Source organism: Balaenoptera borealis (genome assembly GCF_965194805.1).
Source record: "Balaenoptera borealis genome assembly, chromosome: 10".
NCBI lineage: Eukaryota > Metazoa > Chordata > Mammalia > Artiodactyla > Balaenopteridae > Balaenoptera > Balaenoptera borealis.
Genome location: NC_138874.1, coordinates 103,708,605 through 103,721,869, shown reverse-complemented (window position 1 = coordinate 103,721,869; position 13,265 = coordinate 103,708,605). Strand labels below are relative to the sequence as shown.

Genomic DNA, 13,265 nt, shown 5'->3' with positions numbered 1-13,265 from the left:
TCTATTTTCAGGTTGATTCATATACAATGGTTATATTTTATTTCCACAAAAATATACTTCATAAGGAAAGCAATTATTTTGGAAGACATTTTCTGAAATAAGAAAAATAATTTTCCCTAGAAAATATTTCAGCATTTGATGCTACAAACCCCGGAGAATAAATACAGATTGGGGGAGGGGGGGCTTTATTGGGAACTGCATAGAAACAATCAAATAAGGTAAAACAAAACACCTTTATCCTGTTTTGATTGTATTGCTTTATGTTTTTGTTGTTAGTTGTTAGCACAGGGAAAACAAAATCCTATGTTAAAATACAGCATTGTTTAAACTATGTTATTCTTCCTCCAATTTGAACAATTTGTTTGAAAAATGAAACTGATATTTGCTTCTATCTTTCCACAGCATTAAGAAACCTTACTAAACATAAAGTGTCTGGTAATTTGTTGCGAAAATGAAGAGCATACAATGGACCCGACTAAACAGCACAGTGTAGTCAAGAGGAAAGACTACCACTTTAAGAGTTAAAAAAAGCTTGATCTACCACCTGCAGGGCTTTGGGCAAATTCCTTTTACTCTTGTGCATAATAATCTGAAAATGAGTTTATTAACACCTTGTTACAAGGTTATTAGAGAGGTTACAGATATTGTAAATAAAGCTCTTAGTAAAATACCTAGCTCTTAGAAGACACTTAATAAAGAGTAGCAATTAGAATAATGATAATCTGAGAGCTCGCCCTTTCTCTCTCTCTCTCTCTCTCTCTGAAAAACTAACACCTCTAATGTTTTTCACCTTGGTAAACTTTTTGGATGCATAAAACCTAAAATATGGTAATCCTGAACAATATGGAAGAAATAAAAATAAATTCCCGATATGTCAGCTACAAAATAGCTCAACATTAATTTCCTCGTTAAAATACAGAAATTGGGTGGAAGCTCCTTGAAGAATCTTTTTCAAAAGTTCAAAATCTCACTTCATGGATTTTTAACAATTACAACAAAATTCTACACTTTTCCTAGGATTTTTATTCCTAGAAGAAAAACAAAATGTTCATCCATCTCCAGAGAAATAAGCATACTGTCTCATCACCATAGCAAAATAATATGTTGACAGTGCCAACCTGGCAATGAAAGATCATAATAAGCCAGCCTAGATTCACTACTTCATTTAACCGATTTTCTGGATCTCAGGCACTGATTTAAAAGCCTTCTGAAAGCCAAGATAATCCCATTTTCATCATGAATCATAACTTCAAATTATTATTTCAAAAGGTAAATATTTAATTATTTAGGATCTAAAAATCCAGAAGACAGTGGATTCTTTTCAATGATTACTCACAGACAGATAGTCATAGAATTTAAAGAGCATGCCTAACTTTATTACTAGGAATTTCCTTCCAAACAAGCTTACAATAGTTTAGAGATCAAAGTGCTTATTAATAGTCATAATTTTCTTTATATGCTGCCACTTGAAATAATTTTCCAAAGTAGACTATGTGCCTTTATGATGTTTAAAAGTGAAAGGATACTTCTTACATCTATTAAACGTGTTATTCTTTGGTCTCTCTTATTTTTATTTATCAAAATGTTCCTTAATAGCTTAAAATTGGATTATTATTGTACTTTACACAATAAAAGGTACTCTTAAGTACTGCTAAAGATTTAAAATATCAGCTATGTTTTATCTATAACATGATATATAGAGAAGAAATGTTTTCACTACAATGGTCAACCAGGTAGCTAAATTTAGTATTTCAAAAAATATATTCATTTACTATTCAGAAATTGATAGGACTATAGATAACATAATTAAAATTGAGTTGTATAGATGCATTGTATTTCTAGGTTCCCTGGTAAAGATTCTTCTTTAGTTACTTCCATTCCTAGATATGTTCTGGGTTTCCATTTTGTCCCAAAATATTATTTATTTAGCTTTTCTATCTCTATATTCCTTTCTCTAATTCTATCAGTTTCGTCTGTGGAGTAAATATATCTGATGAGTTTAATTTAAATGCATCTTTGCTCATCCCCACTAAGTCTAAAATGCTTGCGTTCCTACTCTTTGTAATGTAAACTTGCTAATGCTCCATATCTATCCATTATCAAAACTAATATGGTAATAGTCAAACAAAATAGACTGATAAAGTGCTCATGTAGGTATACAATACATAAAAGCCTTCAAAAAGACATTCAAACCCAGATTTCTCAATTCCCCTGCCTCCACCACTGACTCACCTCAGTTCATCTCTTCTCCTGCCCTATACTACTACTATGCTGAAACTGGAGAGAATTCCATTCATAATCTGTCACTGAATTTCTCTCTCTAAAATGACATATACACATGCTATCAAGTAATGTATCTGAGAATCTCTACATGAAAAATTTCTGGTATTTCCTACTTTGTACAGTCCTAACAGATACATACCTATGTCATATGCCAGGAAATCGGCAGAAAAACATTTTGCACCGTTACTCAAGGAAGTGTCATTATGGGTATTTCCTCCAAAAATAAGCATAGCTCCATTGATAAGAACAGCTGAATGAAGGTATCTGGCAAACCCACTTTCTTTCAAAATAGTCCTACAGGATAAAATTTAAAAATGTATTACAAAGGATAAAAAGACCTCCCTGATTTTATATATATTACAGAAAGGATCTAATTTGCATATAGAATTTTCCTTGGAATTGTGAAAAAACATGCTTTATTATTTTCAACAACTTATAAATGGCCTCTAAATTTCAGTATTTTTAAAAAATATTTTGAGATTCATAGTACCTTAAAATGCTTTCAGGAAACACAATATTAAACATAATTGTTAATGATTTTATAATAATTTATATTTTGAAATTTTGTTTTCATTTATAAAAGTAGGAAACAAGCCTCCTTTAAACTAGAGGACCAAATTATCATCAGTTTTAAATACCAAAGTAAATATAAAGTTAAATATAATAAATTTACTCTGAACAATACTCAGTTAAAACTACATGGCTCATATGGATCTCATAATATGCTTTCTAAGTTTTTAAATATGATATAACATACATGAAAGTGCACACATCATAAGTCTAACACTCAATGAATTTTTACAAGATGAACACAACTAAGTAACCAGTACTAAGATCAAAAAATAAAAAATTACCACTATTCTGAGTCTAACGGCAAATATTTCTATTGCTGCCTTTGTACTTTACAAAATGGAATCACATAGTTTTTATTAATTTGTATGTATGTCCTGTTGCTTAAGATTATTTTTGAGATATACCCATACTGTGTATAATTGAAAATCACATTGCATTTTTGAGAAACATTCAAATTAAATTAAATGTTCTTTTAATTAAAGTGTAATTATGAGAGAAATACTACAAATATATGCTCACAATTATATTTTACCTGAATTCACTGATACATATATAATAAAGGTTCATGACAATATGAATCAGTACTTTATAAATACTCTATAAATAAATCCCTGGTACAAAGAATCAACATGTAAACATAGTATGTATAGTATAGTTAGTAAGGTATATACAGTATCTCAAAAGCTATAGATTATAATACCAATTAATGCTTAAAGAATACGGAACTCACTTCCAGAATGTCAATATAAGGAGTTCCATGAACAATCTCCCCAGGGAAAGAACTATAATTGGTAAAAATTAAAAAAAAAAAAAAAAAAAAACAATTTGGATCTCAAAAATGTTGCCAAGAGCAACAACAAATAAAGAAATATTTGCTCAAGAATATCTACTAAATTTCATTAAGAACAGCAACAGTCCATGATATTTTACTCATTACCAACTCCCATTCTTGCCATCACCACCACCTCCCCACACATACACAACCAGTTAGGCAAGACTGTTCAACCACAGGCTGGTAAAGTCAAGAACAGCATGCTCCTCCATCCCTCAGTTCCTAGTCCAGGCCATTAATATACAACTAGGAGCAACAGACTGCCAATACTTCCCACGCCCCCTAACTCTTAGTGGCAGAAGCTCTATTCAAGGAGAAAGCATGCGAGGTCCGAGTCCTCATTCCCTACCTAGCCACCACCCACAGGGTGGAAGCTATACACCAGGCCTCACAGATTAAGAACAAGAGGGCCAAAAAGTCTTCACCCCTAATTCATAGGGCAGCAGTTCCAAGATAAAAGAGGCAAGCTGAGGGCTTCCCTGGTGGCGCAGTGGTTGAGAGTCTGCCTGCTGATGCAGAGGACACGGGTCCGAGCCCTGTTCCGGGAAGATCCCACATGCCGCGGAGCAACTGGGCCCATGAGCCACAACTACTGAGCCTGCGCGTCTGGAGCCTGTGCTCCGCAACGAGAGGCCGCGACAGTGAGAGGCCCGCGCACCGCGATGAGGAGTGGCCCCCGCTCGCCGCAACTTGAGAAAGCCCTCGCACAGAAACGAAGACCCAACACAGCCAAAAATAAATAAATAAATTAAATTAAATTAAAAAAAAAAAAAGAGGCAAGCTGAGAAGAGCAAAGGCTACCATACCCATCCAGTTCTCTGCACATAACACAGTGGTGTCAATGAAAGAACAGGCTACAAACCCCACCTATATTTCCAAAGCAGTGGCATAGAGGTTTTCTCCCACGGGGAGAGACAGCCTAAGAAAAGGAGAGCCCCAAAGGTCTCAAGGGAACTTGACTTTATTTGGTACAAGGTGGCAAATTTCAAGCCTTAAGGGCACTCAAAAACAATGGAAGTAGTGGTTGTAAGCAATTAAGAGATAGCTACATGAGAACAATAAGCTAAAACATAGACAAGCTAGAAGTTTATCAGAGAGAACCAGGGGAAAAGACAGCTAATAAGAGCCTTACTGGGGTCAGAACCTCAAAGACTGGCCTCAAAGACTACCCCTGAAAAAGGTTTGAAATGGAATTCAGACTGTGGAGCAATTTATGCCCCCAGAGCATTGTTGAAAATAATAGAACTATCAGTTGGCAATTAGTGGAGGCTACCAGGTGAGTATGATACAAACAGAGGCAGAAAGCTTAACAAAGAGCTCAGAGGAAAAAGTCAAAGAGCTCTGCTAAAATTACTATCATCCCAGGGTGACTGTGTGCATACCCAGGCTGTACCATCTGAGGAGGAACATCAGAGGATGCATTTGGAAGAAGAAACAGACTTCTCTAAAAGAGTTCAGCCAAGTTACTAAACAAATAAAATTACAACAGCCCCAGAGAGGAAGGAAAAGTCAGGATCCAGCGTTGCTACAATATATTATCTAAAATGTCTGGTTTTCAGGGAAAATTATGGCATGCAATGAAATAGTAAAGTGTGACCCATACACAGGAATAAAAGCAAGCAAAAAAATTACCTTTAAGAGAACCCAGATGTCAGATGAAACAAAAAAGACTTTAAAGCAGCTATTATAAATATAGTCAAAGACTTAAAGAATACAATGTTTAAAGAAGTAAAGGAAAATATGACAACACTTTATCAAATATAAAACATTAACAAAGAGAAATAACAAAAAAAGGAAAATTTGGAGTTGAAAAGTGTAATATTGAAATTTTAAAATTTAGTAGAGAAGCTCAACAGTATATTTCAGCAAGCAGCAAGAAAAAAAATCAGTGAACTAGTAGATAAATCAATAGAGATCTTGCAATTCAAAAACAGAGGAAAATGAACAGAGTCTATGCGAAATGTAGAACACCATTAACAGCAACAACATACATTTACTGGGAATACTAGGGCAGAGGAGGAAGAGGTAAAAGACTTTTCAAGAAATAATGGCTGACAACTTCCTAAATTTGATGAAAAACATTAGCATACACATCCAAGAAGCTCAACAAACTTCAAGTAGGAAAAAATACAGAAAAAGCCACACTCAGACATAAAATAGTAAAAATATTGAAGGCCAAGGGTAAAATCTTTAAAGCAGGGGGAGAAAGAAGGTTCTTCCCATACAAGAGAACCCCAATAAGATAAATAGTTGACTTCTCATTAGAAACAATAAAGGCCAGAAGGCAATGGGATGGCATATGAAGAGTGTTGAATTTTTTAAAAAGTCAGAATATGAGGATACAGGGAGAGACATCAGCAAGACGTAGGAATAAGTTTCCTACTGTGAATAAAAAATATTGCCTGCCATATGGTAAACAAATGAAGTTGCAGCCATTGAGCCATCACACTGCAACCATGACGGTGAGCCCTGAGAGAACTCAGAATGGAAACAGAATGCCCACCACTGCAGCCACCCAGGACAGTGCACCCTGAGGAGACTCAGGATGAGAAGCACAGGATACTGGCCCCAGATAGCTGAGGTGCATATCAAAGGAATGATCTCAATGAGCCTAGACTTTGCATCTTTCCATACACAGAAAAGCGCTAAATTCCTTAACTTGAGATATCTGGTTTTCTTTAATTAACAGCAATCTTTTGATGTTCTGACTACCTGTTCTTTGTTGCAAAAACTGCTATATACCTGGCTCCCGCTTGCCTCTTTGGAGCAGTCTCTCAGTTATCCGAGATGCTATGTCACGGGCTTAAATCCTCAGATTTGTCTACCGAATAAAACATAACTCTCAACTTTTAGGTTGTGCATTTTTTTTTCAGTCGACACTGCCTTCATCCTCCCACAGAAGCACTGATTTTGTCAACTACTCAGAGACAGGAGTACCTTTGTAGGTGCCCAGCAGTCCAGCAGAGAAGTCCTAGCACCACTTGGAGCAAAAATTCCAAGAACAGGACTGAAGAGGGCAAGAAGAACAGTTTCACTTTACCACATCACCCCCACCCCCTAAGGCAACAGCTCACTGCCAAGAGAAACTCATTCAATCTGCTTTTTCTCCCATGGGGGAAAGTGAGAACCTAGTAAGTGCCTAGCTTCCATGGCCAAGCAGGATGATGCCCAAGAAGCCCACTTCTTTCTCACCCCATCCAAAACAATGACAGGATGGGCAGGGGAGGGGAAAGGGGGCTCATGGCAACCAGGGTAAAAAACCCAACAGGGCTAAGGTTTCTACTAACTACCTCATGAACTCTACCGAGAGGCCCACCCATAAACTTCATAGAGTGTATTACCTGTAGATTCACCTCAACTAGCACACCCCTGCTCCCAGCAATCCATAAATCCCTCCCCCACGTAGCCCGCACCCCATACACACCCCTGCAGACAGCACACTTTAGCTTCTGCAGGTCATGAATGAGCACACACATATAACCGGCTCAACTCTGTTGCCATGGCAGAATGTGCATAACCTTGAACACTTCAGGCACTGCCCTGGGGAAAATAAATAAGACGCTCTCAGTATCAGGCCTGGCTTTGTGTGATGGAGAAAATTCAATCTACACACTATATTAAAAACTCATATAACTCAATAGAAAAAAAGAAGAATTTAATTTTAAAATGGGCAGAGGATCTGAACAGACATTTTTCCAAAGAAGACAAACAGAGGGCCAACAGGTACATGAAAAAGTGCTCGACATCACTCAACAAGGAAATGCAAATCAAAACCACAATGAGGTATCACCTCACGCGCACACACGCAGCTGTTGGAATGGCTATTATCAAAAACACAGGAAATAAGTATTGGTGAGGATGCGGAGAAAAGGGAACCCTTGTGCACTGTTGATGGGAATATAAATTGGTACAACCACTGTGGAAAACAGTACGGAGGTTCCTCAAAAACCAATTTAGAATTACAATTACAAATTACAAATTACAAATCTAATTACAAATTTAGAACTACCAAATTATCCAGCAATTCTACTTCTGAGTATTTATCCAAAGGAAACAAAATAGCTATCTCAAAAAGATATCTGCACCCCCATATTCATTGCAGCATTATTTACAATAACTAAGACATGGAAACAACCTGAGTGTCCATCAACGGATGAATGGATAAAGATATATATACAAAGGGGAATATTATTCAGCCATTTAAAAAAAAAAAGGAAATCCTGCCATTTGCAACAACATAGATGGACCTTGAGGGCATTACACTAAGTGAAATAAGTCAGACAGAGAAAGGCAAATACTGTATGACCTCACAAATATGCAAAATCTAAAAATGTTTTTAAATGAACTTATAGATACAGAGAATAGATTGGTGGCCACCAAAGTCAGGTGGTAGAAGGTGGGTGAAATGAGTAAATGTGGTCAAAAGGCATAAACTTCCAGTTTTAAGACAAATAAGTCCTGGGAATGTAATGTACAGCACAGTGATTATAGTTAACAATACTGTATTATGTTTGAAAGTTGTTAAGAACTTAAAAGCTCTCATTACAAGAAAGAAATAATTCATAACTATGTATGTGATGGATGTTAACTAAACTGTTGTAATCATTTTACAATATATACATATAACAATTCATTATGCTATACACCTAAAACTAATACAATGTTTTATGTCAGTTATATTTCAATTTAAAATAATTAATTAATTTAATTTTAAAAAGATAAGTGTTTGCAAGGATGTGAAGAAAAGGGAACCCTTCTACACTATTGGTGGGAATGGAAATTGGTATGGTCAACTTGGAAAACAGTATGAACATTCCTGGAAAAATTAAAAATTGAACTACCAAGAACTATAATATGATCCAGCAATCCCACTTCTGCATATATATCCAATAGATGCAGCTAAAGCCTAGAAAAAATACAACACCCTTTCATGATAAAAAGCACCCAACAAAATAGAGATACAAGGTAACTTCCTCAATCTGGTATGGCTGAATAGTGCACCACCACAAAAGATGCATCCATGTCCTAATCTCCAGAACCTGTGAATGTTACCTTATTTGGAAAAAGAGTCTTTTCAGATGTAATTAAATTAAGAATCTTGAGATGAGGAACTCATCTTGGATTATCCAGTGGACCTAATCCAATGACAAGTGTCCTTATAAGAGACACATAGAAAAGAGGAGAAGGTAATGTAACTGTGGAGGCAACTGGAATGATTCAGCCACAACTCCAGGAATACTGACAGCCAAAGCTGGAAGAGGCAAGGAAAGGAATTTCCCCTAGCATTTCTGGAGGGGGCATGGCCGTGGTCACACTTTAATTTTGGATTTCTGGCCTCCAGACCTGTGAGAGAATATCTTTCCATTGTTTTAAGCTACACAGTTTGTGGTAATTTGTTACAGCAGCCATAGAAACCTAATACAAAGGATATCTACAAAAAAGAAAAAAAAAAAAAAAAAAAACCAGAGCTAACATCATACTTAATGGTAAAAGATTAAATGTTCCCCCTCTAAGATCAGGAATAAGACAAGGATTTTTGCTCTTGTCACTTTTATTCAACTTTGTATTAGAGATTATAAGAAGGAAAATGGGCGAGACCATAAAATTAAATGCATCTAAATTGGAAAGGAAGAAGCAAAACTCTCATTATTTGCAGATGACATGATCTTATACATAGAAGTTCAAAGAAATCCACAAAAAACTGCTAGAACTAATAAATGAGTTTAGCAAGTTTGGAGGTTAAAATAAAATAAAAATAAATTGTATTTATAAAACCAGAAATGAAAAATCCTAAGATAAAAATAATAAAACAATTCAATTTATATTAGTATCAAAAAGAAAAAGTATTTAAAAATAAATTTAATGAAACAAGCATAAAATTTATACCATGAAAACTAGAAAATATTGAAGAGAGAAATTAAAGATAGCCTAAAAAAATGAAAGGATATCCCATTTATATGGATTGGAAAACAAAATATTGTTAAGATGACCATACTCTCCAAATTGATCTACAGATTCAACTCACTCTCTATAAAATCCCAGCTGGATGTTTTTCTCATTGACAAACTAATCCTGTGATTCATGTGGAAATTCAAGGGCCCAGAATAGCCAACTCAAAGAAAGGGAAGAATACTCTTTTCAACAAATGGTGCCGAGGCAACTGGATATCTAGGTACAAAAGAGAGAAACTGAACCCTTCCCTTACAATATATGCAAAAATTAACTAAAAATTGATAAAAGGCCTAAATTTAAGAGCTACAAGTGATAAAACTCTTAGAAGAAACTATAGAAGTAAATATTCCTTGCCTTGGGTTAGGCAATGGATGCTTAGATATGACACCAAAAGCATAAGTGACAAAATATATAACAGATAAAATGGTCTTAAAAATTAAACATTTCTGAGCTTCAAAGGACACTAAAAATAAAGTGAAAAACAATGTACAGAATGGGAGAAAATATTTGCAAATCACATATCTGATAAAGGATTTATATCTAGAATATATAAAGTACTCTCTCAACTCTAGGAATAATAACTCTAGAAATAGAAGGGCATTTCCTTACATTGATAAAAAAAATTATCAAAAAAATTAGAGGCTGAGTCAAGATGGCAGTGTGGGAAGACATGGGGTTAGCATCTCCCCACAATTAGGGCGCCTGCTGGCCGCTAATGGGGGACTCTGACACCCAAGGATAAGGGAAGAGCGGGAGAGGAGCAGAGGGTGATGGCCCCGCCCACTCAGGGCCAGGGAGCCTGCTGAGCTCCCAGGCCGATCCCCTGCCCTCCAAACCCCCCTCCAGGCTGCATGGGCCCTTGGGGGCATAGGAGGGAGGCCAGGGAGATCAGGAGAGGCAGGCGGGAGGGGCCCTCCCAGACTGGAGGAGCAAGAGAGGAGAGTAGGGTGTTTGCCATGCCCACTCAAGCCCAGGAAGAATGCTGGGCTCCCAGGTGAGGTCTCTGCCCTCTGCGACCTGGGGTGGGGGGCACACCTCAGCCCCTTCTGTTCCTTGAGCCTAAGCCCCATGCCCCACATTCCCTAGGGTCTTTTGCAGCCCTGTGGGCCCTGAGCATTGGCCCCGCCCACCGCCCAAACCTCACCCTTGCTTAGGCTCCACCCTCCACAGCCAAGGCCTTCCCCCCACACCCTTTTCTTTTCCCCCTCCTTGTCTTTTGTACTATTGTGGTACTGTTGTACCTCCCAGTTGTTGATTCACCTATATTTTTATTTTTATATTCTTCCTAACATATCTCTTAGTTTCCTAGTCTAATTTTATTTTTTACTTTGTTATTGTTCTTGGGTTTTTTTGGGTTTTTTTGGGGTTTTTTTTTTGCCACCAGAGGTGGCTTGCAGGATCTTGGTTCACGAGCCCAGGGTCGGGTGAAAGTTCCTGCGGTGGGAGTTCCAAGTTCGAACCACTGGACTAACAGAGAACCTCAGACCCCAGGAAATATTCATCTGAGTGAGGTCATGGAGTTCCTCATCTCAGCACCAAGACCCAGCTCTACCCAATAGCCGACCAGAGCTGGAAAGCTCAGGTCAGGCCAAACAACCAGTAAGACAGGAACACAATCCCACTCATAAAAAAAAAAAAAGAGATGGCAAAAAAATATGTCACAAATGAAGGAGCAAGGTAAAAACCTACAAGACTAAATGAAGAGGAAATAGGCAATCTACCTGAAAAAGAATTCAGAGTAATGATAGTAAAGAGAATACAGAATCTCCAAAACAGAATGGAGGCACAGAATGAGAAAATACAAGAAGTGTTTAACAAAGATCTAGAAGAACTAAAGAACAAACAAACAGAGATGAACAACATAACAACTGAAATGAAAAATACACTAGAAGGAATCAATAACAGAATAACTGAGTCAGAAGAATGAATAAGTGAGCTGGAAGACAAAATGGTGGAAAAACTGCCAAGGAGCAGAATAAAGAAAAAAGAATGAAAAGAATTGAAGACAATCTCAGAGACCTCTGGGACAACAATAAACGCATCAACATTCGAATTTTAGGGGTCCCAGAAGAAGAAGAGAAAAAGAAGGGGTCTGAGAAAATATTTGAAGAGATTGTAGTTGAAAACTTCCCTAACATGGGAAAGAAAATAGTCACCCAAGTCCAGGAAGCACAGAGAGTCCCATACAGGATAAACCTTAGGAAAAATACACCAAGACACATATTAATCAAACTAACAAAAACTAAATTCAAAGAAAAAATATTTATATTTTTTTATTTTCTAAAAGCAGCAAGGGAAAAACAAAAAGTAACATACAAAGGAATCCCCATAAGGTTATCAACTGATTTTTCAGTGGAAACTCTTCAGGCCTGAAGGGAGTGGCAGGATATACTTAAAGTGATGAAAGAGAAAATCCTACAACCAAGATTACTCTACCCAGCAAAGATCTCATTCAGATTCAATGGAGAAGTCAAAAGCTTTTCAGACAAGTAAAAGCTAAGAGAATTCAGCACCACCAAACGTGCTTTACAAACAAATGCTAAAGAAACTTCTCTAAGCGGGAAACACAAGAGAGAAAAAAACCCACAAAAACAAACCCAAAACAATTAATAAAATGGTAATAGGAACATACATATCGATAATTACCTTGAATGTAAATGGATTAACTGCCTCAATCAAAAGACACAGACTGGCTGAATGGATACAAAAACAAGACCCATATATATGCTGTACACAAGAGACCCACTTCAGACCTAGGAACACATACAGACTGAAAGTGAAGGGACGGAAAAAGATATTCCATGCAAATGGAAATCAAAAGAAAGCTGGAGTAGCAATACTCATATAAGATAATTCAGACTTTAAAATAAAGACTGTTATAAGAGATAAGGAGGGACACTACATAATGATCAAAGGATCAATCCAAGAAGAAGATATAACAATTATAAATGTTTATGCACCCAACATAGGAGCACCTCAATACATGAGGCAAATGCTAACAACCATGAAAGGAGAAATCGACAGTGACACAATAGTAGTAGGGGACTTTAACACCCCACTTGCACCAATGGACAGATCAGCCAAATAGAAAATAAATAAGGAAACACAAGCTTTAAATGACACAATAGACCAAATAGATCTAATTGATATTTATAAAACATTCCACCCAAAAGTGGCAGAATACTCTTTCTTCTCAAGTGTACATGGAACATTCACCAGGATAGATCACATCTTGGGTCACAAATCAAGCCTCAGAAAATTTAAGAAAATTGAAATCATATCAAGCATCTTTTCTGACCACAACGTTATGAGATTAGAAATCAATTACAGGAAAAAAACTGTAAAAAACAAAAATACATGGAGGCTAAACAATATGCTACTAAATAACCAACAGATCACTGAAGAAATCAAAGAAGAAATGAAGCAATACAAAGAAGCAAATGACAATGAAAACACAATGACCCAAAACCTATGGGATGCAGCAAAAGCAGTTCTAAGAGGGAAGTTTATAGCAATACAATCTCACCTCAAGAAACAAGAAAAAATCTCAAATAAACAATCTAACCCCACACTTAAAACAACTAGAGAAAGAAGAACAAAGAAAACCTGAAGTCAGTAGAAGGAA

The 13,265-nt window shown here is 36.6% G+C and overlaps 1 protein-coding gene across 6 annotated transcripts in view; it reads right to left on the bottom strand.

Annotated features, from left to right (window-relative positions):
- ATRNL1 (attractin like 1) overlaps positions 1–13,265 on the bottom strand; it is a 705,133-nt gene that overhangs the window by 585,097 nt on the left and 106,771 nt on the right. For all 6 annotated transcript variants that reach the window (XR_014249113.1, XM_082407780.1, XM_082407777.1 and 3 more), the window contains one exon: positions 2,423–2,577. Coding sequence is in view for 5 of the 6 variants with exons in the window: in XM_082407780.1 (XP_082263906.1) it covers positions 2,423–2,577 (155 nt within the window). In the remaining variant the exon portion in view is untranslated. The remainder of the gene's footprint in view (positions 1–2,422; positions 2,578–13,265) is intronic.